Source organism: Neoarius graeffei, chromosome 15 (genome assembly GCF_027579695.1).
Source record: "Neoarius graeffei isolate fNeoGra1 chromosome 15, fNeoGra1.pri, whole genome shotgun sequence".
In the NCBI taxonomy this organism is placed as follows: Eukaryota; Metazoa; Chordata; class Actinopteri; order Siluriformes; family Ariidae; genus Neoarius; species Neoarius graeffei.
In genome coordinates, this window is record NC_083583.1 from 37630336 (window position 1) to 37656983 (window position 26648).

The 26648-nt window shown below is 41.1% G+C and overlaps 1 protein-coding gene across 3 annotated transcripts in view; it reads left to right on the forward strand.

Moving 5' to 3' along the window:
* Nucleotides 1-241: 241 nt before the first annotated feature.
* The window catches only part of ankmy1 (ankyrin repeat and MYND domain containing 1), a 29393-nt gene continuing 2986 nt past the window's right edge, over nt 242-26648 (forward strand). The window contains exons 1-17 of one of the 3 annotated variants that reach the window (XM_060941258.1): nt 242-625; nt 749-914; nt 3958-4104; nt 5000-5182; nt 5576-5862; nt 6029-6245; nt 9374-9553; nt 11091-11623; nt 13294-13465; nt 14299-14439; nt 17514-17660; nt 18029-18136; nt 18437-18568; nt 18689-18802; nt 23502-23676; nt 24259-24385; nt 25231-25385. In XM_060941258.1, coding sequence (XP_060797241.1) covers nt 750-914; nt 3958-4104; nt 5000-5182; nt 5576-5862; nt 6029-6245; nt 9374-9553; nt 11091-11623; nt 13294-13465; nt 14299-14439; nt 17514-17660; nt 18029-18136; nt 18437-18568; nt 18689-18802; nt 23502-23676; nt 24259-24385; nt 25231-25385 — 2983 coding nt within the window. In that variant the 5' untranslated portion in view covers nt 242-625; nt 749. Of the gene's footprint in view, nt 626-748; nt 915-3957; nt 4105-4999; nt 5183-5575; nt 5863-6028; nt 6246-9373; nt 9554-11090; nt 11624-13293; nt 13466-14298; nt 14440-17513; nt 17661-18028; nt 18137-18436; nt 18569-18688; nt 18803-20964; nt 21124-23501; nt 23677-24258; nt 24386-25230; nt 25386-26648 lie in introns of those variants that run through there. The other 2 variants (XM_060941259.1, XM_060941260.1) reach the window with 2 other exon arrangements.

A 26648-nucleotide genomic window follows, 5' to 3' on the forward strand; every position in this document is an offset into this window, starting at 1 on the left:
CAGAGGCGGACCAATTCACCTCAAATGGCTTAATTTCAACTGAATTTTTCTGGTATTGCGCAAGTTAAAAAAAAAAATTGCAGAGAATGCAGAAGGTTACAGATATTTGACCAAAGTTTAATATAAAATAGAATTACATTGATCTTGCTCCTGAATTTACCCGTGATATGCACTTTAATATACTTTCTTAGAAAGAAAGAAAGAAAGAAAGAAAGAAAGAAAGAAAGAAAGAAAGAAAGACTGCGTTGTAAATGGGCTGAGAGAAAAGCTTTTTAAAAAGAAGAGACAGAGAGATAAAGTTACTCACAGAAAGGGGGAATGACTTCTGTGAGAGACAGACTTTACCACACACAGAGAGAGAGAGTTCGCCACGGGAATTCTCGGTTGCTAAGTCCCGCACAGCGGCTGTAACTCGGTAACCTAAAGGTCGCTTAAACACACTGGAGATGGATTTATTATCGAGCTTTTTCTGCTTGTGACGCTGTGAGTCCAACCGACTGTTTAACCTCCGCGAGCTCGAGCTCAGTGACCGCCTTCCTGTCTGGAGCTCGAGACGCGCCGCACGCGCAAGTTGTCTCAACGCAATTCGACACACGCGCGCTCCAAATTAACTACAGTCGTCAAGGTAACTAAATTCGCAGCCCATTTACAGAAATAACACTCGGCCTGCTGTGTGGTGGTGGTCTATTATTATTAAAGTGATTTTTTTTTGTAACTCATCCGTTTAACATGTTGAACCTGGGTGTAGAATGTCCTCAAAGAGAAGCCCCGAGGTGTCCTCAATGATGAACACGGGGTTATGTGTGAGGAACGGCCCGGGACTGCAGGAATGGACAGACGGGTCCAGATATGACGGAGACTTCATAAATGGACTAAAACACGGAAACGGAACTTTCACCTGGCCTAACGGAGAGGTAACGTTAACGTTCACCAGTCTAACATTAGCGTGGTTAATCAGTAATTTAACTGGTTAAGCTTACAGCTCTGAGTATTTTAAGACTGTAGCTCAGGACACATGCCAACATGGCTAACAGTGAATAAGAGTCAGTAGCTACGAAAAAAAAAGACCAATGCTATTTGGGTCATTGTCATGAAACTATGGCAGTAATGATTTTAAATATAAAACGTGATTTAGTAATATAACAAAATACCATAATAATAATAATAATAATAATAATAATGATGATGTGTTGTTCACCTTGCACAAATAGTAATTTCAACATTTGAATGGATTTTGTGTTTTATTAAATTTTCTGCTGAAATTCCCATCACTGCAAATGGAGTAAAATGAAAATATTCTGGAAAATAAATAAATAAATAAATGGATGTTCTACTAGATGCATTCAAATGACAGGGGAAAAAAAGATGAACTGATTTTTGTTTCGGGCGGCACGGTGGTGTAGTGGTTAGCGCTGTCGCCTCACAGCAAGAAGGTCCGGGTTCGAGCCCCGTGGCCGGCGAGGGCCTTTCTGTGTGGAGTTTGCATGTTCTCCCCATGTCCGGGTTTCCTCCGGGTGCTCCGGTTTTCCCCACAGTCCAAAGACATGCAGGTTAGGTTAACTGGTGACTCTAAATTGACCGAGTGTGAATGGTTGTCTGTGTCTCTGTGTCAGCCCTGTGATGACCTGGCGACTTGTCCAGGGTGTACCCCGCCTTTCGCCCGTAGTCAGCTGGGATAGGCTCCAGCTTCCCTGTAGAACAGGATAAAGCGGCTAGAGATAATTAGATGAGGTCAGTTGCCCATCTCTTTCTTTATGGAGAGCGCACTTCATCTACCGCCGGCCTGCTTGGTCTGTTGCAGCTTACACACACACACACTTACGCAGGTTTCCGAAAAATATTCTCCACTTTTTCCCTTGAAAAATAAAGTCAAATAAGTATTCTTCACTTTTTCTTCGGCTGTATTTTTTTTTCTTAGTTACTGACTTATCAAACTGGACTTAATACAGGTTTATACCATCCAAACTGGTACAATTCAAATATTTGTACAGATACAGATCTCTCCATTACATATAAAATTTGGGCTCCACTCCAGCCTCTAATAAGAGAGAGTAGATTTTGGGCGCCCTGTGCATCATCAAGCAAAGATAAACCTCTTTAGTTTGAGCTTACTGAAGGTAATTTTAGCAGGAAATTATTCAAAAGAGGTGTTAGGACTCCCTTTAGCCTTTACTTCAACACAAAGCTTGATTTACACTTGAACAGAGTCGATAATAATTTGGGAGCAACCAACAGTGAAGGAATCCGATTTTCCCGTCGATTTCCGAACCGAACACAGAATGACACCGTGTTTTACGTCATACATTAACCGCTGGAACTCAACACGCCACGCCGCAGGACATCAAAGGCTTTAGTCACTTGCCGGCGAACTGCACTTTCACTTTTGCGTTTTTGTTTTTTTTTAAACCGACCCCTGTATTACTGACCCTGTCCGATGTGCTCGGGGTTTTGAGTGTGCCTCCCCCTTTAAATCATCTTCAGTGCTTGAAGAAACTCGCCCAAAAAATTTGACAAGCTTAGACTGCGCCATTGTTTGGTCCCGGCAGAGTAATTACACCGTCACATCTGGCCGAGTAAGACGTGCTGTGATTGGTCAAAAGCCTGGTGCCCATTTGGTCATTATGTAGAGTCGATTTTTATTGGTCACAAGCACGTGCTCATTATTTACACTCTGGCTTCAAACCATCTCTTCACTCAGGGGAGTAGCTGGGGGGGGGGGGGGGGGGGGGGGCGCTTTTCTTAATTTTTAGCATTTTTAGGAAGTACCTATATATACCGTTCAAAAGTTTGGGGTCACCCAGACAATTTTGTGTTTTCCATGAAAAATCACACTTTTATTTACCACCATAAGTTGTAAAATGAATAGAAAATATAGTCAAGACATTTTTCTGGCCATTTTGAGCATTTAATCGACCCCACAAATGTGATGCTCCAGAAACTCGATCTGCTCAAAGGAAGGTCAGTTTTATAGCTTCTCTAAAGAGCTCAACTGTTTTCAGCTGTGCTAACATGATTGTACAAGGGTTTTCTAATCATCCATTAGCCTTCTGAGGCAATAAGCAAACACATTGTACCATTAGAACACTGGAGTGAGAGTTGCTGGAAATGGGCTTCTATACACCTATGGAGATATTGCACCAAAAACCAGACATTTGCAGCTAGAATAGTCATTTACCACATTAGCAATGTATAGAGTGGATTTCTGATTAGTTTAAAGTGATCTTCATTGAAAAGAACAGTGCTTTTCTTTCAAAAATAAGGAAATTTCAAAGTGACCCCAAACTTTTGAACGGTAGTGTATATATATATATATATATATATATATATATATATATATATATATATATATATATATATACTATATATATATATACTGTATATATATATATATATATATATATATATATACACACACACACGTTATTTACCAGCCGGGAGGTCCATATCGTGAAATACCGTGACCGAGGTATTCAACCATACGGACCGACCTTAAAGGAATACTCCGGAGTGAAATGCTTTCTAGGTCTATTTTCGCATTATTGGGAGTGCATACGTTCGACAACAGTCGACATTTTCTACTGAGCGAGCATGTACTTTATCAATATAATGTATCAATTATAATTATAATAATATAATTATAATAATATAATTATAATTTTTTCCCAACCAGGTTTCCAACTAGCTTGATTTTGTTTTGTTATATTAAGCTTGTTTTATATATAAGTTATATAATGTCTGTGGTATAAGAGGGATAAACCACTTTGGAACATGCTGTTATTTAAACTATTTTCTTATAACATCACTCCTTTTCATGTTTTATTCCTTATTTGTTATGCTATGTCATAAGTTCACAAATAGTGTTTTTACTTTGACTGTTTTATGTAATACATTACTTTTTTTATTTCACATGTAACAAGAAATCTTAAAGAAAGTCCAAAATTCTGTATTTGTCTTAAGTGCTATAAAGGCTCCTTCTACAAGGATTACCGCCATGGCAGAGGAACCTACTTCTGGCCGGATGGCTCTCAGTTCGTGGGAAAGTTTTATCTGAATTGTAAAGAGGGATATGGCATACATCTTTTCTTTGATGGAACCGTTTTTAAGGTAAAAAAATTAACCAATACATATAGTCTAATTTGCATGCATGTTATTTACAATTTACACATTTTACTTTCGTGTTATACTGTTGCAGTAATAATGGCTCACGTTTGTATCCACCTACCTGTATCTTTTCAGTTGCTTAAATATGTTTAGGGCACTTAAATATGTTTAGCACTTTCCACATGTGCTGTCTCCGACGCATCCTGCACATCACTTGGCAGGACAAAGTCCCCAATAGCACCATCCTGGAGAAAGCTGGAATTCCCAGCATGTACACACTGCTGAAACAGAGACGCGTGTGATGGCTTGGTCATGTAGTGCAGCTGGCTGATGGCTGGATTCCCAACGACCTCCTCTATGGAGAATTGGTCAAAGGAAAACGTCCCATAGGCAGACCAAAACTGCGCTACAAAGACATTTGCAAGAGGGACTTGAAAGCTCTGAGCACTGACCTGAACACCTGGGAAGCAGTAGCCTCAGATTGACCAGCCTGCAGAAAGGCCTCTCCAAGTTTGAAGATACAGTTGTTGAGCTGTCTGAGGCAAAGAGGAGGAGGAGGAAGGTCAAATCCCAGTCAGACAGACCAGTGTCAGACTACACCTGTCCTCAGTGTGGGAGGGATTGTCACTCCCGCATTGGCCTGTCCAGCCATACTCAACGCTGCATTAGAACAACCCAGAGCGCAACTCCATAGTCTTCCAAGACTGACAGATGCCAAGGACACATTTTACATTCACATTATACTGCTGCAGTAATAACGGCTCACGTTTGTATCCATCTACCTGTATCTTTTCAGTTGCTTAAATATGTTTAGGGCAGCCCTGGCCTTGTGCTAGTGAAGAAATACTGAATACCTTCAATAGCTCTTACAAGGTTTATACTGTACCCATGTTCCTAGGGTCTGTACCATGCGAACGAGCGTTTCGGACCTGGAGTGATGTCTTATCCTGATGGTTGCCAGGATGTGGGTCTGTGGCACTGCAAGTGGCTATTGCGACTCTGCACCACTGTTAAGGGAGGCTTCACTTTAATGGACTTCCCAGAACACATGGCCCGACTCCCACAGCAACACCTTACACAGGTAACGATGGGCATAAGAATTACACTGTTCAGTGACTTGTTCCTAACAAGCCCATAAGCAGTCAGGACTTATTAAAGAGTGACTAGAAACACTGAGATACCTGAGATTGTGTTACCATTCAGTGCAATTATATACTGATTTCAATTATGTAAGGAATAAATACATGAGGGTGAGCTGTTATAAGAAAATAACCAGCAATAGGGTGGTGCTATGCAGCCTGAAGTAAAGCGGAAGTGTTTCATTTCTCTTATACCAGAGCGTGTTGTAATTTTAAAAAAATTATTAAAGAGTAGCATCTCATTTTTTTAATCAATTTCTAGTTATATTTAATATTGTGTAACATTCATAAAACAACGTTGTTTCTGTTGTCACTTATATACATATTTTGGCTAGATCCAGTCTCTGCCTTCCTTCACAATGGAGTCTTGTACAGAAAATCAGCATTTCTTCACAGTTGACACGTATCTGCTGGGCGACTCCTCTTGTCTGGAGAAGGGACAATTCATTCTTCCCCCAGGCATTGAGAACTACTCCACTGATTCAGACCACCTGCCTATACCCCAGTGCCTGCGTCAAGAACTCGACTTGCACTTCTTTAACAGAAGCGATATCAGCATGCCTTTGTTCTTTAATGCACTACCTCTTCAGCAGAGAATGAAGGCTCACATCCACACACACAGGTCCAGTGCAGCTGTGAAACATCAGCATTATGACTAAACTCTTACCCACATAGAGAACAGAGTGACTGTACAAATCAGATCTTGGAATATGCTGGTTTTAAGAATTTAGTAATATATAGTGCTGGAAGTAACCCATGACCTATAATCCTGTTCCTTTTCCCTGCAGATTTGAGGTTGAAGAGTTGGACTGGGATGTTGCCGTTGTCCTCGCTATGAACCGAGATCACTTTGGACCCAAGGGCCCCCTGGAGGTCGAGGCAGAAAGGCTCATTAGAGAGGCATCGCTTGGTAACCTCCAGAATGTCCAGAGCATCCTCAGAGGTGGAAAAGTTCACCCGAATGTAGGTGATGTGAGTGGACATACTGCACTCATCGCAGCTACGGTAGGAATTAGTGACACTTATATGGTTTATAAAAAGCATGGTGTTGGTTATTGTGCAGTGTAATTTAAAGGGAATTATATGCAGGCTTATGGATTGTGCTAATTTTTATATTCATAAAATCTGGTTCCACATCCCCCATTCCCAATAATCAGCAAACTATATTATGTTCTGCATCTCCTAGGCTGTATCATTTAGATACTCACTTACTGAAGTGCACTGTATTGTTTTAAAGCATGGTTCTAAAATCTTACTGACTAGTGCACTATAACGTGTATAGGGTGTAGTTTGGGACATATGGTGGATTCCCTGATGAAGGTAAAATTCTGCACCTTTGTGGTGTGAAAGAACATTGGGGGGGGTTGTAACATTTATTATTAAAAGAGGTACTGCACACTTAAATGTGTTTTTGGGCTGTAAACTAAATGATATGACTGTAGTCGGGCGGCACGGTGGTGTAGTGGTTAGCGCTGTCGCCTCACAGCAAGAAGGTCCTGGGTTCGAGTCCCGGGGCCGGCGAGGGCCTTTCTGTGTGGAGTTTGCATGTTCTCCCCGTGTCCGCGTGGGTTTCCTCCGGGTGCTCCGGTTTCCCCCACAGTCCAAAGACATGCAGGTTAGGTTAACTGGTGACTCTAAATTGACCGTAGGTGTGAATATGAGTGTGAATGGTTGTCTGTGTCTATGTGTCAGCCCTGTGATGACCTGGCGACTTGTCCAGGGTGTACCCCGCCTTTTGCCCATAGTCAGCTGGGATAGGCTCCAGCTTGCCTGCGACCCTGTAGAAGGATAAAGCGGCTAGAGATAATGAGATGAGATGAGATGACTGTAGTCTGACGAAACAATTAAATACTGGTGTTAATACTGAAAAAAATAAAAATTTTATAAAAATCAGCATTTTATGGGTTGAAAATGGCTCAAAATGCCATTGACTGCTTAAAACCATCCTGAACCTTGCAAGGCTCATGCTGATGTACAATTAACAATTTGGGACATATCTAGGTCATGAAATGTACTGTATATAAAAAAGAATGTTAATGTTCTATAACCAAAGGTGCATGGCCCACCTCGCCTAGCCCGTGCCCTTGAATGGGAGTCTGTGAAACTGTGTTCATTTTCAAATACATGCTAATTGAGACTCATTATTCACAGGAGTTTGTGAGATTTTACCTCATGAATTTGATTGTTTTGGGTTTTTTTTTTTTCAAAATAAACACATTGTCAATTTTGATTCTTGCAACACATTTCAAAGAAAGTTAGGACGGTAAAGCATTTACCTCTTTGTCATGTTGCCATTCCTTTGAACAACACGTAAAAGATGTTTAGGGGCTGAAGACACCAAGTGATGAAACGTTTCAAGTGTTATTTTGTCCCATTCTTCCTGCAAACAGGTCTTAAGGTGTACAGCAGCACAGGGTTGTCATTGTCATCTTTTTCATTTCAAAATTTGCCACACATTCTCTATTGGGGACAGAGAGGACAGGCACCCTCTTCTTCCATGGCCGTGCCTTTGTAATGTGTGCAGAATGCGGTTTTGCATTGTCTTGTTGAAATATCTCAGGAAAAGATGTCATTTTGAAGGCAGCATATGTTGCTCCAAAATCTCATTGTACTTTTCTGCAGTAATGCTGCCATCACAGAAGTGTATGTTACCTTTGCCAAGGGCACTGACACAACCCCATACCATGACAAACTCTGGCTTTTGGACTCGTTCCTGGTAACAGTCTGGATGGTCCTTTTCGTCTTTTGGTCTGAAGCACATGGAGTCCATTTCTTACAAAAAAAAAAAAAAAACCCTGGAATACTGATTTGTCTGACTACAATACACATTTCCACTGTGTGATGGCATCCCAGATGCCTCGGAGCCCAGAGGAGTCAACAGCGCTTCTGGACACTGTTAACATAAGGCTTCATTTTTGCACAGTGAAGTTTTAACTGGCATTTGTGGATATAACTCCATATTGTTGTGCTTGACAAAGATTTGCCAAAGTAATCCTGAGCCCATGTGGTTATATCAGCTATCAGTGAATGATGGTTCTTGGTGCAGTGCCGTCTGAGGGATCGGAGATCACAGCTGTTCAGCTTAGGCTTGCGTCTTTTCCTTTTACGCACCGAAATTCCTCCAGATTCCTTGAATCATTTCATGATATTATGCATACTAGAAGGGGAAATATCCAAATCCCTTAGTGTCCTTCTTTGAGGAGCATTGTTTTTAAACATTTCAATAATTTTCTCATGCATTTGACAAACTGGCGATCCTCGGTCCATCTTTGCTCCTCAAAGACTAGGCCTTTCCTGGAAACTGATTTTGTACCAAATTATGATTATAATCACCTGTTGATATTGCTTGTGTCAAATTGCATCATTATTTAATTGTTTTACCTCATTACTAACCCTAAATTGGCCCCACCGCAACATTTTTTGGAATGTGTTGCAGGTCTGAAACACAGGAATTGATGTATATTAACAAATGAAATGAAGTTTACCGTTGACCAGACAAAACATGAAATATCTTGGTTTCTTCCTTTCTGCAATGAAATACAAGTCAAAGTAAATTTAGAAATCATTGCTTTCTTTTTTAATTGCAGTTTTCATCTCGTCTCAACTTTTTTTGATATGATTTGTACTTCATAATCATCTTCTCAGAGGAAACTTCATCATACATACATTTTTCATATGTTTATGTGGGATGTCTGCTGTAGAAGTCCATAACAACATAAGAGTGAGCATATTAATATCAACCTGTGATTTGTAGCTGCACTACTGTCAAAGCTGTTGTTATAGCAAATTTATCAGCACCTTCTGACCAATCAGAATCAAGCATTCAACAGCACTGTGGTATGAAAAATAATGGTGACATTCCTTATTAAAACAACTTTCAGGTGGCTTTGATAAGGATACCTCCTGATAATTACATTTCCTTTCCTGTATATGCCAAATATATAGCTTCCAGCAGATGGCGGCACTTGCATTTCTCTTTGTTGATTGTTCCACAAGACTTTAGAAGCATGACCGCTTCTGTATTTTATATTTCATCTGCCCAACCTTCAAATTCATTTCAGTATTCCCTCTTTTACACATGCATTGTGTAAATTTATTAGCTAAAATGTAATAATATTTCTATTGTTGCACAGGTCAGTTGTCATGATGATGTGATCGACTTGCTGCTGGACAGTGGGGCCGATGTGAATAAGCTGAATAATGAAGGGATGTCTGCTCTGGCTGTGTGCAGTGTCCTTTACTACCCATTCCATTCTCTACAAGAGACAGTGGCTGAAAAGACTTCTCACGATGTCATCACAGAACCAGAGGTGGTCTTAATTAGTGCCTGTATATCAGAGGTTCCCAAACGTTTTGGGAAAACATCCCCAAATGGGCATTAGTGGTTGCCAGCTTTGACATTTTGGTTTCTCCTCATTATTTACCATCACACTTGTAAATCCATCCATTATCCGTAGCCGCTTATCCTGTGCAGGGTCGCAGGCAAGCTGGAGCCTATCCCAGCTGACTATGGGCAAGAGGCGGGGTACATCCTGGACAAGTCGCCAGGTCATCACAGGGCTGACACAGAGAGACAAACAACCATTCACACTCACATTCACACCTACGGTCAATTTAGAGCCACCAGTTAGCCTAACCTGCATGTCTTTGGACTGTGGGGGAAACCGGAGCACCCGGAGGAAACCCACACAGACACGGGGAGAACATGCAAACTCCGCACAGAAAGGCCGCCGTCGGCCACTGGGCTTGAACCCAGGACCTTCTTGCTGTGAGGCGACAACGCTAACTACTACATTACCGTGCCACCCTCTTGTAAATCAATGTGCAGTACAGTAAATATTTCTGCATATTTTTGTGTTTGTTTTCTTGACTTCTGTTGCTCCACTGCATCAGGGTCACTCAGTGTTTTGTAGAAATTGGCAGTGATAGATGTACAGAGAAATTTGTAAATTTTTATTGCTGAACACCTATGCTAGCACAGTGTATCAAGATAGTGATAAAAGTCTAAAATATCACATACATGCTTTATTTAAATGTGGATTGTTTCACTTCAGTTGCAAATAATTGAAATAGACTGATATCCATCCATCCATCCATCCATCCATCCTTCCATTATCTGTAGCCACTTATCCTGTCCTACAGGGTCGCGGGCAAGCTGGAGCCTATCCCAGCTGACTATGGGCGAGAGGCAGGGTACACCCTGGACAAGTCGCCAGGTCATCGCAGGGCCGACACATAGACACAGACAACCATTCACACTCACATTCACACCTACGGTCAATTTAGAGTCACCAGTTAACCTAACCTGCATGTCTTTGGACTGTGGGGGAAACCGGAGCACCCGGAGGAAACCCACGCGGACACGGGGAGAACATGCAAACTCCACACAGAAAGGCCCTCGTTGGCTGCTGGGTTAGAACCCAGGACCTTCTTGCTGTGAGGCGACAGTGCTAACCACTACACCACTTTGCCGCCCCTAGACTGATATCTGTGATGTTAATTTGTAAAATAAATGAGTAAAACAAAAGAGGTGATTTTTTTTTTTTCTCTCATGACCACATTTGTGTATCAACCCTACTCTGGGTTTCGACCCAAGTTTGAGGAACCCTGTTGCATAAAGTAATATGATCAATAATTTAAACTGGAGTTTCCCAGTTTTTATTGTTTTGTTTGTCATGCAAAAGCACACAATCATGGATGGCTTGAATGAGTTGAATGATATGTTAGAATTGCTAAAGCACTATATTGTGGACCATGAAAAAGAAACACTGAATAGGTAAAATGGATTGTATTTTTCATTGTGGTGATATCCATTTCTTTTTTAATAGTGTCCTCTGGCTTATTCTGCAGATCATCAAGTCCCGAACCCTGGATAACAGCCCACAGGGGTCTGCTGCTGAAAATAGGCCAAAAGATGAAGTTGATACAGAACTGACAGTCACAGACAGCCAAACGGACCAGGTGAAGCCTGAAGAATGCAGCACAGCTCAGGAGTCCGAAACTCCTGAACACACTGAGGAAATTAAAACCCCCAGTAAAGGTGAAGAGGTTCCTCAGCAGGCACAAAACGAGCAGGGCAGGGTGGTAGAGGCTGAACAGTTAGAGGAATCAGAGCCACTGAATGAAAGAATCCCAGGAGACATTTCTGCTTGGTACCAAGCTGATAATGAGGGTGAAAATATCCTTTCCACTGAGAAAGAAGAAAAAAGCTACAGAAATAGGAGCCCAGGAAAAGACCCTGGTTTTGACTTGGCTAGTTCCAGCTTCCACATCGACATCACAGAGGACACACAGCAGACGACTGAGGTTCGGCGTGAAACTGGTCAGGTGTCAACTGCGGAAACCCAGGAGACAGTCCACAGGCTGGCACTCATGAAAATTCAGTGAGTTGCAGACTCTCACAGGTTAAAATGATGGGTTTGTACATTGGGTTTCATTAATCAAGCTGGGGGCGGCACGGTGGTGTAGTGGTTAGCGCTGTCGCCTCACAGCAAGAAGGTCCTGGGTTCGAGCCCCGGGGCCGGCGAGGGCCTTTCTGTGTGGAGTTTGCATGTTCTCCCCGTGTCCGCGTGGGTTTCCTCCGGGTGCTCCGGTTTCCCCCACAGTCCAAAGACATGCAGGTTAGGTTAACTGGTGACTCTAAATTGAGCGTAGGTGTGAATGTGAGTGTGAATGGTTGTCTGTGTCTATGTGTCAGCCCTGTGATGACCTGGCGACTTGTCCAGGGTGTACCCCGCCTTTCGCCCGTAGTCAGCTGGGATAGGCTCCTGCGACCCTGTAGAAGGATAAAGCGGCTAGAGATAATGAGATGAGATGAGATAATCAAGCTGGATATAAACAGATTTATTCATAAATTGTTTGCAGGAGCTTTTACACAAATGTAGTATTCATGAAAACCCAGTTACTTTGAAAAAAAGTTTGTATCCTGAGAGCACCTGAATTTGTGTAACATTATGTATAAGTGACATTCTAATGTGAACCTCATCTTATAATCTCATAACTGACAACAGATCTTTGCACTTATCTTTACAGATTAAGCTGTTGGGTTTAATCATTTATTTCAATTCGTTTAAATTACACACAATTAGAAGTTTAATGCAAGAATTGTTAAATTGGTCATTTCATATTAATCGACTTGAAAGAAAGCAAATCCATTCAATTAGACAAAAGTAATAGCTCCCAATAAAAGAGGAATAATTTGTGTATGACTGTGGTAGCTGATGAGCTGCATTACTCAAAGATTTAGCACACTTCAGGCTTAGCAGATGCTCTTTCACCATTTAGTCATCATTTTGTTGTTTTCAGCTCTCTGTACACTTTTTTTTTGTTGTTGTTGTTCAGGCATCACGAAATGTTAAGCAGCTACTCCGTGAATGTTCTTGGGAATTTATGACTGATTGGCATTTTTCAGCGTATGTATACAAGTGCAAAGAAGAAGAAGAAGCCTTTATTGTCACACGTACACTCAAGCACAGACTTAAGCACACAGTGAAATTTAACCTCTGCATTTAACCCATCTGAAGCAGTGAACACACACTGCACACACAAGTGAGCAATGAGCACACACACATACCCAGAGCAGTGGGCAGCTATGCCGCAACACCCAGGGAACAGTTGGGGGCTAGGCGCCCTTTCTGCCCCATGTTAACCAACTGCATGTCTTTGAACTGTGGGGGAAACTGGAGCACCCAGGAGGTCACCCACACAGACACAGGGAGAACATGCAAACTCCATGCAGAAAGGACCCCGTCAGCCACTGGGCTCAAACCCAGAACCTTCTTGCTGTGAGACGACAGTGCTAACCACTACACCACCATGCCACCCTTTTAAAAATAAATAAATAATAATAATAATAATAATAATCCTTTTAACCCAAACTTTTGTAAATCAGGTGCGTAAATCTAGTTCAATTTGGCTTAAAGCATTTATACTCAACTATATCAACTGAATAATAAACGAGACCTAATGTGCATAAATTGTGTACTTTTTGGCCAAACTGCGACTATAAATACTTCAGTATGCATGATTTTCTTGTGGGATGTTTGTGACTCAGAAACGAGACCCGCTGGGCCACCATGAAGCTACTGCTGGAACGAGGAGCGGATCCAAATGTATCCAGCATTCCTATGCCTGTCATTTTTCTGGCCATAAAAGCAGGCCACGTCGAAGCTGTGCAGAGACTGCTGGAGCGCGGCGCTCGCACAGACCTGCATTTAACAGCTGAGGTGAGACTTCACTTCCAACAACAGAGTCTCAGTCACGAAGATCTAAAACACCTGCTGATTAAAAAAATGTTGTGTACCTTGATCAGCTGGATCAGTTAGATGCATGTTGGAGTTAAAAGCAACTTTCTACAGTCTAGTTGGGTGACCTTCTTATACCTGCAAGCTACACTACCGTTCAAAAGTTTGGGGTCACTTTGGAATTTCCTTATTTTTGAAAGAAAAGCACTGTTCTTTTCAATGAAGATCACTTTAAACTAATCAGAAATACACTCTATACATTGCTAATGTGGTAAATGACTATTCTAGCTGCAAATGTCTGGTTTTTGGTGCAATATCTCCATAGGTGTATAGAGGCCCATTTCCAGCAACTCTCACTCCAGTGTTCTAATGGTACAATGTGTTTGCTCATTGCCTCAGAAGGCTAATGGATGATTAGAAAACCCTTGTACAATCATGTTAGCACAGCTGAAAACAGTTGAGCTCTTTAGAGAAGCTATAAAACTGACCTTCCTTTGAGCAGATTGAGTTTCTGGAGCATCACATTTGTGGGGTCGATTAAATGCTCAAAATGGCCAGAAAACTGTCTTGACTATATTTTCTATTCATTTTACAACTTATGGTGGTAAATAAAAGTGTGACTTTTCATGGAAAACACAAAATTGTCTGGGTGACCCCAAACTTTTGAACGGTAGTGTAAATGTTTTCACCCTTAATCTGTTCTGGAATCTAGTGCACCATGTCTGTGTTGTTATGAGTCTTCATGTCATAAATAACTTCATAACTTCATACAGTCTGTTTGTCTCCTGTTCTGGTTGTCTTTATGGTTTGTATAGCAAAAGGGTCTGTACCCGCTCCATGTAGCAGCTGGACTAACTGGCCCAGAGGGTCCTAAGATCACAGGGCTGCTGTTGCGTGCTGTTGCAGACCCTGATGTAAAAGCACAGGACGCCAATGAAGTGTATGATCTGGACAAGGTTAGACTTCATGACATTACAAAGAAGGTGGCTTTTTCTCTTTATTGGTTGACTCGATCTGATTGACCAAAGAATCAGATATGTGGATGTTTAGTTTTAAGATCATTTTTTATTGAAGAAGTACAGTGGTGCTTGAAAGTTTGTGAACTCTTTAGAATTTTCTATATATTTCTGCATAAATATGACCTAAAACATCATCAGATTTTCACACAAGTCCTAAAAGCAGATAAAGAGAACCCAGTTAAACAAATGAGACAAAAATATTACACTTGGTTATTTATTTATTGAGGAAAATGATCCAATATTACATATCTGTGAGTGGCACAATAAATGGCCAAGTATAATATTTTTGTCTCATTTGTTTAACTGGGTTCTCTTTATCTACTTTCAGGACTTGTGTGAAAATCTGATGATGTTTTAGCTCATATTTATGCAGAAATATAGAAAATTCTAAAGGGTTCACAAACTTTCAAGCACCACTGCAATGCAATGCACAATAACATGTATACATTTTATGAAGGGTTCTAAACAAATAAGAAACTGCAGTTGTGTATACACTGTCCCAAGAAATGAAAATTCATATTGCAGGCCATTTTTATTAACTGTGATTTCATCTCATTTCAGTGTGCAAGTCTGCGGCTGCCCTCTTTTATGTGGTTGCAGGATTTACAAAATAACACACTGATTGGCAGCCCTTGTTCTATTTCTGACATGCATAATTAACAAACAAAAACAAGCCCAGCACATTGGGGCATGTTAGGCTGGTAAGACTGGCTATGTGTAAAATCTTGCTGAGCCTGGTTTAATTAACTCATGCGCCAGTAATTCAGTGTCACACTGCGTAGCAGTTACAATCAGTTCTTAGATCAAAGCCCATGCCAGTAATAAAGAAATTAATTAGTAACCTCATTGATAATGAATTTTAATGTCTGCCGCCGCATTATGTCTCACCGACTACTTTGCCTGGAACTGCCATACAGCGACTCCAGCAGCAGGTTAATGAGTAGCACTCCTGGAATTGTAATATCCAAATTACCAGGATCAAATTAATTCCAGTAATTTGGTACCTCAATGCTTCTTCAGTGCCCAAGTGTCAAGTGGTGCACATTGAATAACAAGAGAACTAAAGGGAAAACTACTGAACTATTACAGATTAAAATTAGATGAAAAAACATGTTTCTCTTATTCTGTTTAGTCTGATTTATGTGGTGCATTTTTGAATTATTATTATTATTATTATTATTATTATTATTATTATTATTATTATTATTATAAATCAGGGCACTAATCAGATTGATTTTTGATAACCTCTGTTATTAAGTAAGGAATAAAACATTACTGGGAGTGATTTGATTGGAAAATAATCAACAGTGGAGTGGGGTGATGCAACCCCATGCAAAGTGGAGTAACTGCTTAAAGACGAAGAATGTAAACATATCGGTGAAATGCCAGTAGCAATTTGTGAAAAATGCTACAATAATAATTCTTGAAAAATAAAAAAAAGATATGTTCTTACCATCAAATACTTTCATTCCATATTTTGATGCTTTTTTGTGTTTTTTTTTTTGGGGGGGGGGTTGTTTTCAAGTAGAGTTTTTATTTCATCCTTGGTTGGTTCAGCAAAACGCTCTGCCATTTTGTTTTTCTCTACTCATGGTATATGAGGGGCAGCACGGTGGTGTAGTGGTTAGCGCTGTCGCCTCACAGGAAGAAGGTCTGGGTTCGAGCCCCGTGGCCAGCGAGGGCCTTTCTGTGCAGAGTTTGCATGTTCTCCCCGTGTCCGCGTGGGTTTCCTCCGGGTGCTCCGGTTTCCCCCACAGTCCAAAGACATGCAGGTTAGGTTAACTGGTGACTCTAAATTGACCGTAGGTGTGAGTGTGAATGGTTGTCTGTGTCTATGTGTCAGCCCTGTGATGACCTGGCGACTTGTCTAGGGTGTACCCCGCCTTTCGCCCGTAGTCAGCTGGGATAGGCTCCAGCTTGCCTGCGACCCTGTAGAACAGGATAAAGCGGCTACAGATAATGAGATGAGATGAGATGGTATATGAGCTGGTAGCCAATCAGAGTGCGCAATTGCTCTTATCCAGTGAATGTATATTTTACATTTATCCAAAAGTATGTGGACATATAACTATCACACCTATATGTGAGCCTTCCCCTGGACTAGGGCTGAACAATTTGGGACCAATTTGCTCCCTTTCTTTTGGCCCACCATGGCAATTGACAATGGCATTTGCTTATTTTCCTCTTATTTTGAAAGTGCTGTAAAATCCTTACTGTACTGACTACGAAATGTAAATTTTGTGCCACTAAAAGTGACATTTTCTTCTTCTGGCTGCTCCCGTTAGGGGTCACCACAGTGGATCCATCTATCCATTATCTGTAGCTGCTTATCCTGTCCTGCAGGGTCGCAGGTAAGCTGGAACCTATCCCAGCTGACTATGGGGGTGAGGCGGGGTACACCCTGGACAAGTTGCCAGGTCATTGCAGGGCTGACACATACGTAGAGACAAACATCCATTCACACCTACAGTCAATTTAGAGTCACCAGTTAACCTAACCTGCATGTCTTTGGACTGTGGGGGAAACCGGAGCACCCGGAGGAAACCCATGCAGACACGGGGAGAACATGCAAACTCCACACAGAAAGGCCCTCGCCGGCCACGGGGCTCGAACCCGGACCTTCTTGCTGTGAGGCGACAGTGCTAACCACTACACCACCGTGCTAAATGCTAAATAAATGACTCTTTACAGGAAACTTTATAACAAATTTGAAATTATTGCAATCTAAACTGTCATGTGTTTAATCTTGCAAATGTTAATCTTGCTACTGTTGATTAACAGTATTCTTGACAGTATTCTGCTGTTACAGAAAATTAATCAACACCTTTGACCAATTAGATTTAAGAATTCAGCAGTGCTATGGTATATAATAATAATATAATAATAATAATAATAATAATAAATCTCATTACTATGAACGAGAAAGTGTGTCCAAACCTTTCACTGATACTGTATATTTTGGTGAAATGCTAATTATATTTGAAAAAAAAAAAGTGTATATTTTCACACAGACCTTAAAGAAGAAGCAGGTGGGTGGTAGAAACATGTCCCTTGGTTCTGAACCCCCATCCTGCATTTATACACCCTCCATAGAGGCATCTAAGGAAGGAGGAAGGACTCCACTTCACATAGCCTGCCAAAGAGACACGGATTATGTAGTAAGCGCGTAATACTGAATCATTTGTTCATGCTGTATGGAAATGACCTTGGACTACATTTTCATCAAATAAGATAATGCAAGTACAGCATAAGCCATGGAGATAAAAGTAGTTATGATGCTTAATTGTTATTCTCTTACAGTTGTGCATATGATAGAAGCAAACATAGCTATCATAGGTAACAGTCATTCATTCATTTGTACTAAACTATGAATACAGGAATGTTTTCGAATGAACATTAGTTTATATAACTATGCAAATAACTGATTTACGTTTGAGGTTATATGTAAGGCTGTTTAACTTCTCTAATGTGTGCTTTGGTTCAAGTAATAAATGCAGTGTGTGTAAATGAACGTCCTGTTTTGTAGAATGCCAGAGATGTCGTCTCTATTCTTCTTTCTCACAAAGCAAGCACCGACCATCTGTGGAGCGGCCATTCCCCCCTCTCCCTGGCCATCGCCAGTGGCAATGACCTTGTGAGTCAACTTTGATTAAAAACTTTTAAGTAAAAATGGATGTAATGAAACACGAGGACCAACTGATCTCTTACGGTATATTATAATGCTTCATATTCAATGCAGTGCATCTGTTACTCTTCAGAAATGATGGTAGGATTGTGATTAACCATATTACATACTGTACAACTACAAAACACTTTTAATCCAGATTGAATAATCCTGATAAAATAAAATAGGTGATAGATTGTATGCACGCTCAGCCATCTTCAGTGTTTACTCTCGGGTTTGATAGTTTTGGTACTGATTCTTGCGCATCAGGCTGTGGATGAGCTTCTGGCTGCTGGAGCTGATCCTAACCTGCCTCTCTCCTGCCAAGTGGGCAGTGCGCTGTGTGCTGCTGCCAACATCTACTACAATTCTGGGCTTCACCTGCGTAACAGAATCAAACTGGTACTCCATTACAGTATGACAGTGGATATGATTAAGATATACATACTAATATAGCCTTCAGTTCTGGAGCAGTACGCACTGTCAAATTGATATGTTTATGTTTCCTTTTGTGCCATTCAGGTCGAGAAGCTGATAAAGGCTGGTGCTAATATCCTGATGCCTGTGGTGATTGGCGAGGGGAGCAGGAGTGCTATAGGAACAGTGGTGGATTATGCTCACTATATGTTTAACAAGGTACATATGAAATGCTTTCCAAAAGAATTTACTACAACTCAGTCACTCATGTGTTGTACGTCAGTGGTGACGACTTTATAGAGCACAACCTAAATGGACTGAGAGTTCAGCTTATAGCTATGGTATAGTGCCCTCAACTCTAGGATGCTTTGTGTGATGACGGCTGCCAATGGTGTCAGCAAGGGGTGTTACCATTTGAAATTTTCATGGTGTGATAACCTAGTCTAAAATATTGCATTATTAATAGACCATTTACCTTGTGTGTTACACAAAAACACAAGCTGATGGTGAAAATTAACATATGTGTACAATGTAATAAATATAATATGTTAGATATAACAAAAAGGGAACGGTCTACTTTCTTAGGAAGATATTTTTGAAAACCTTTTTTTTTTTTTTTACAAAATCTCTAACATTATCAATATTTTTGTAAAGTTGTCCAACAAAATTCCATGAAAGGTAAAACTCACACAGCTGAAATGACAAGTGAAAGGCAAAAATACACTCTCAGAGGTAGCAGTGAAAGTATTTTGACTCACATCTACACCAACAATTATATATTATTTATATGTATTATTTATAAATATATTATATAACAGCATAGCAGCACCTGAAAGGGAAAACCCTAGAGTCAAATTACATAAAAGGTGAATTAGATGTGAATTAATTGAGGTGAAAAGGAAATATCTTGACATGAAAACAGAAAAAATATATACTATATCTGTTGTAACCAGGTTATCATGGACACCAACTACATGACAGGTCGTGCGCAGTAAGCATGGGGTGCACAACACACTAGAGAGTACACGTTTCAGCTTGAGACAGTTTGGCATGATATCTTTTTCAACACGAGAAGATAAACTTCATATCTTTGCACCATCATGTAATGTTCTTTATAATATATAGACACATCCACAAAAAATACACAAGTTAATCTAACGAATATTAATTATGAACCAGTTTGCCATTTTGACAATGCACATCAAATAAGGAGGAAAAACACTCGAAGTGGCGTCATCGGAGTGAAATATCAGGAATTATTATACATACAGGACACTTTTTCGATGGAATAAAAACATGTATTCTATTCCCTTCTAGCGGTCTTCTTTTGTTTGGTTCGATAGCATGCAATATTGTTAGCATATCGCTTATCCTACATGTATTATGCCACGGTGTGAAGACAACACAACACACACTGGAGGCATAAAACTTCTACGCCAGTGCGTGACCATGACAATTTGTAAACAAGCATGGCCACCAGGTTTGCTTCATTAAATACAGAAGATTTTGAGAGAATTTTGGCGGCCAGGTTGCTCCGTTGTGTGTAGCTGTCTGTTGATTTTAAAAGTAACTAAGTAATTTACATGGGGATAATAATAATAATAATAATAATAATAATAATAATAATAATAATTGGCTTGGCTGTGCTAGCGTTGGCCTTCACTAACACCACTGCTGAATGCTACATTGGCTGAAAGGTAACTGCACTGCGATGCTGACAGCACTGAGTCATGGGTAAGCTAGCATTGGCCTTCAAGAATGCTGATATGAAGAGAGTGTGTATGTATAATAATAATAATATTGGCTGGCTTTTTTTCATGGTATATCAGATATATTCCATTCAGCTAGCATGATATTGACCTCGTATTCGACTCATTCAGTATCATGATAGCTGAATGGAATATATCTGATAGACCACTCAACGCCAGCCAATATTATTTAAATATGTCACTTAGATCCGTGATGTATTTTGTATGAAAAAATAAGAGTGGTGAATTTCCCAATAAAACACCTGTGTCTATGTAATATATAAATTGTAGTTACTTTTTGTGATTTATGTGATTTGAAGCCAATCAATTTACAATTTGAAGCCAAGGTGTACATTAGTTAGCTTTCTTATACATACATTTACGCACGCTCAGGCGCATGAATAGGATACAAATGGGTTTTTCTCCCCCCCCCAAAATTACAGGACTCTCATGAATAGATAGTTTTCACATGACGTCACAGAGTCGGGGATTCCCTAGTGGCGGCCATCTTGGGGGTCCAGCTTACCGTACGGGTCACTGAGCACACATTGTAACGCGCAAGTACAAAGTCTTCAAAAGAACCCAAGCAGGCTATTTAAAGCTAGCAATGGTGCACACCTGTTGTATTCACAGCTGTCGTAATAGGTCAGATGATGAAGTCAAGCGGAGCTTTTATGGAATTCCCACTGTACGGGAGCACGAAGGCGAGCAAACAAACTCAGCATACAAAGGAGAAATCTATGGCTTGCGAGAATCAACCGCAAGGATTATCAGCCTTCCAAACACAGCAAAGTCTGCTCCGATCATTTTATAAGTGGTAAGTTGTTTAAATAAACAATCAATTGCGTTTAAGTTTGTTTTTGGAAACCAAAACATCATGTGAACAATCTCTGGAGAATGCCTAACTGGAACTGCTGAGTGTACGTTTACATTGTAATGTACACTTAATATCGCTCGTTTGTCACGTTTCTATTTGAAACTTGTCACTTCACTCACGCAAGGGTCATTTTTGAAAAACATTTTAGGTCTATTCTGTATGATTTGATTTGTGTTTGGGATGCAAACAGCGCGCCTTTTGGCGGATGCCACCTGAATCGCGCAGATCCGATTTTTTTTTTTAGGGGGGGCGTTGGAGTGTCTGATTATAATTTCAAAGTAAATTCTGTTTTAAAATTACTAAATAAGCAAATCCGTTACAATCCATGAAACAGGAAGTATAAGGATGAGAAAAAAACAGTTTAAATCGGGAAGCTGCGCACATTTGCGCAGCCCGAGCGGTGTGCAGGACTGCGCATATGTGCGCAGCTTTCCGATTTAAACTGTTTTTTTCTCATCCTTATACTTCCTGTTTCATAGATTGTAACGGATTTGCTTATTTAGTAATTTTAATACAGAATTTACTTTGAAATTATAATCAGACACTCCAACGCCCCCCCCTAAAAAAAAAATCGGATCTGTGCGATTCAGGCGGCATCCGCCAAAAGGCGCGCTGTGAATATATAAAGTTGTATATATCAGACAGTCTTTAAAGTTTGATGAAGTCAGTTTCAGGCTTTGGAGCAGGCTTTGGCAGTTTCAGGCTTTGGCAGCCCTGCATAGTCACTTGAAAATGCATCTTTGTCCACTTCATAGGGGTCAATTCCCCCAATCAAGGCCAGTTTGGCTGCATACCGTTGTCGTGAGATGTCGTCTAATGTATCTATATACTTCTGTTTGCTTGATTTTGCCGACATTGATCTTTATTTTAGGAAACTGACTATATAGCTTCATAAATTCGTCCGAGATAACGTAGCCGGTAGTGGCGATGGTCCGTTTTGTTTGCCCCCCAAGATGGCAGCTGGGGGCGTTCCCCGGAATGCCGTGACGTCAGTGAAAACTATCTATACCAACTTTTTTGTGTAAATGCTTATAGGACAATTTTCAAATAAATCTTCAAATCTAGCTTGATAAATGAGGCCCATTGTAAGTATTTATCATGTTGTTATAAACTGAAAGAGAAAGTAGCTTCAAGGAAAGGTGGCATGCTGAGCAAAAAAAAAAAATCTAACTAGCATGGCAGTGTGCAGCGCTGTTTAGCCAAAATAGTTGTTTTGTATCGAACAATTCCATGCAAATGTCAACCTTATCATGAAAAAATAAAGCTGTGAGTTTTTTAAATTAAATGTCTATATTTTACTGTATTTAACATCTCTGGTTGACTATATTGTAAACTGTATCATTTATACATCAAATAGTGCTGGTTTAGACACATCACACCCATAATGCCAGTTAATGAGGTATTCTGAAAAGAAGAAATACTTTCAAATCTGTATGTCTGTGAAGATTCTCAATCATCCAGGTCATAGTAAACTGTGGGTGGTAGAAATGGGCAACTGGACTTGCTTGAAGATTCTTGAAAATGTTTCACCTTTCGTCCAAAAGGCTTCCTCAGTTCTGTCTGACTAAAATCTGTACTTTTTGTGTTCATTCAGGTCTTTTGCATGTTATACATATGATGCTTTCTGTGATGATTTTTAAAATCTAGATTTTGTATGAGATGTGTTGTCTCCCAAAAAAGTTTTTCTCTTTTATGTTATGTCCATAACACTGATTAAATTGCTATATATTTAAAAAACAGTACTTGAGATTTGTCTGCATTGTCCTCAAGTGGGTAAGTGGGTAAATGACAACATATGCGAATTGATGTACTGATCCTCAGCTCGTCTCTGCTGTGAGCCAGTGAGAGTGCAAATGTCACATACATAACACTGAAATTGGCCTTTAGTTCAGTTTAGAAATGCTATCTAACCTGCGTGTTTGATAGCCATTATGTATGATAAATTTAGGAACATGCTAGGAGCGACAACAGAGGTAGCAGTGTAACGTCTTTACAGCAGCAGCAGATTAATCACAGCCAAAGGGTTTTCAGTGCAGTCGTATCCCAGTGCTAAGAAACAGGCATGCTGTAGTGTAATTTTGGGTGTCAAGGATTTTTTTTTGTGTGTATTGAGAGACAAACACAAACGAGCAGGTCAATGTTAATAGATGGATATTAATTTTAATCTGTATCTTGAAGTCCTCTGCGTCGTAACTGTCGAATTATACGTTATGGCACCGTAGCAATCCTAGTATCAACTAAAGCACGGAGTGTACACTATCACAAGGAAGTCTTTTAAATTTATTCTCTGCAGGACTGGCGAGTTGCTCACATCCCTTACCATGCTCTAAAACAACAAGAGAGGGAGGCCTACAATGCCTGCCATCAACTCATCACCATGATGGCAGAGCTGATGAGACAGGCTGCCACCAGCATGGAGAAGCAGTGTCTGGAAAACAAGAAGAGTCAAGGCATAAAACACCTGAAAGGTGGACTTGTTTCTTCTCGCATAAAATGTTTCTGTGTCACTTTTCATGGTTGTAGCACTGCGACTATAGATTTAAAAGAGCACAGATGGCTCCCGAGTGGCGCAAAAGCATTCGCCCTATCATTCAGAGATCACGAGTTAGAATTCCAATGATGCCACAGCTATCCATGGCCAGAAGCCTAAGAGAGCAAAATTGGCCTGTGCTCTCAGGGAGATAGAGGTGGCATATTCTCTCCCCTGTCAATTACAGGATGTGAGCTCCTGCATACAAAAGTGGGCGGATAGCACTTTAGCAGCAGTTTGAAAAGATGCGGTTGGCTGGAATCACGTGCCTCAGAGGAAACATGTGATGACCTTCGCTCTGGTTAGCAGCTGTCATATGGTAGGGGAGACCTGTCTGGTGGGTGGGCATTGGCCATGACTAAATTAGGGAGAACACTGGGGGAAAATAAATAAATAAAAGAGCATAGATGATGAAGATGAAACTCAAAACAAACATATGTACTATTTACATACAACCAACTCTTTTGGTGGGAAAAAGTCAGGACTGATTCAAGTGTGTGTGTGTGTGTGTGTGTTGCAGGCGTTAGTTTCACAGACACGTTTGTCTTGACTAGCACAGGAGCCATGCCCCCGGCAAACAGAACAAGAACACATACAGCTGTAGAGGAGCAAAGAGCATCAGTAAACAAGTCTATGGCTCAAAAGAGGTGCGTGCACACACACACACAAAAGCAACACAGTTCAAGGAAATAAAATATGGACTTCTCAGTGGCATGACAACTGAGTTTGAATGAATGAGTCACGTTCATGGCCAGGAGTACAAGAGAGCTAAATTAGCCATGTTCTCTGGGTGGAAGGGGCGTATTCTATCTCCCCTGTCAATCAGGGTGACACTAGTCAATCGTGGGCACCTGTGTCATCATATATGTGGAAAAGGGCAGATAACACTTTCCTCCCAGTGTGTTACTCTGCCATGTGATGCATCATGAGGTAAAGTACACAACTACACCATTGTTCTGTCTTTTCTAGAGCACTGAGCAAATGTGAAGCTAAGACCTTGTCTGTGAGCTAAGACCATGTTTCTCATCCCATCTCATTATCTCTAGCCGCTTTATCCTTCTACAGGGTCGCAGGCAAGCTGGAGCCTATCCCAGCTGACTACGGGCGAAAGGCGGGGTACACCCTGGACAAGTCGCCAGGTCATCACAGGGCTGACACATAGACACAGACAACCATTCACACTCACATTCACACCTATGGTCAATTTAGAGTCACCAGTTAACCTAACCTGCATGTCTTTGGACTGTGGGGGAAACCGGAGCACCCGGAGGAAACCCACGCGGACACGGGGAGAACATGCAAACTCCACACAGAAAGGCCCTCGCCGGCCCCGGGGCTCGAACCCAGGACCTTCTTGCTGTGAGGCGACAGCGCTAACCACTACACCACCGTGCCGCCCCCTAAGACCATGTTTAACTCTGCAAACTGATGTTTTTAGATACTGAGGCAAGACCTTACAGAGCGTGTGTGTGTGTTTGTTTGTTTGTTTTAGGAAACCCTTGTTTAAGTACTGTTACCAGTGTGGCCGTACGGCATGGGTGGCACTGACGCCCTGTAGCCGCTGCCATGAAGTGTTCTATTGCAGTAAGATGTGTAAACTGAAGGCCTGGAATGAACGCCATAAGGAGGAGTGTATCCGAGTGTCAGGTTGGATGGATGCTATGATTTTTAATTATCGTCTTTCAGGTCACTTTACCACTTATTGAGTTACTAACTTGTGTAACAGGGTGATAATCAGAACTGCTTCTCAGTCTCATTAATCCAACAAAAGGACATAGAACCACAAATGGCAAAAAGCACTCCTACATGTTTAGTACCAGTCAAATTGCAGATCTCTTAAAACTTCACCCAAGGTATTATTGGAGTGTGCTTGCTAAATAAACCTTTAGTGCCTAGTTCGACATTTGGTGATTTCCAATCTCTTGCCAAGCCATGTGATCAGCAAATAAGGTAGTCCCCTGGAATGATTTTCCAACAGTCTTGAAGGAATTCCCATGTATGCTGAGCACTTGTTGGGTGCTTTTCTTTCACTCCGCGGTCCGATTCATCCCAAACCCTCTCAATTTGGTTTAGGTCGGGTGTTTGTGGGGGCCAGATCTTCTGACACTGCATTCCTTCATTCTCCTTCTTGGTTAAATAGCCCTTACATAGCCTGGAGGTGTTTGGGTTATTATCCTGTTGAAAAACAAATGATGGTCCCACTAAGCATAAAACAGATGGGATGGCATATCACTGCAGAATGCTGTGGTAGTGATGCTGGTTTAGTGTGCCTTCAATTTTTTTATAAATCACCAACAGTATCACCAGCAAAACTCCCCCCCCCCCCCCCCACATCATCACACCTCCTACTCTCTGCTTTACAGTGAGAACCACACATGCAAACACCATCCATTCCCCTATTCTGCGTCTCAGAAAGACACGGCAGTTAGTAATCAAATATACCATGCACTGAGTGGCTCCGGTTGAAATTATGGATTCTCTGAGGTGACTGGCATAGTACCATATTCTGAGGGACGCAGCCCAGAAGGGCTATTGAAATTGTGACATCAGTTTATGGTATATCCAGGATATACCATGACCGACTCACACCATATCCTTTTTTTTGACATCACGAGATACATTGCTTAAATCAATAGTGGAACTATTTTATGTCACATGAGCCATCCTTAGCCAATCCATCCATTATCTGTAACCGCTTATCCTGTGCAGGGTCGCGGGCAAGCTGGAGCCTATCTCAGCTGACTATGGGCGAGAGGTGAGGTACACCCTGGACAAGTCACCAGGTCATCGCAGGACTGACACATAGAGACAAACAACCATTCACACTCATGGTCAGTTTCGAGATACCAATTAGCCTAACCTGCATGTCTTTGGACTGTGGGGGAAACCGGAGCACCCGGAGAAAACCCA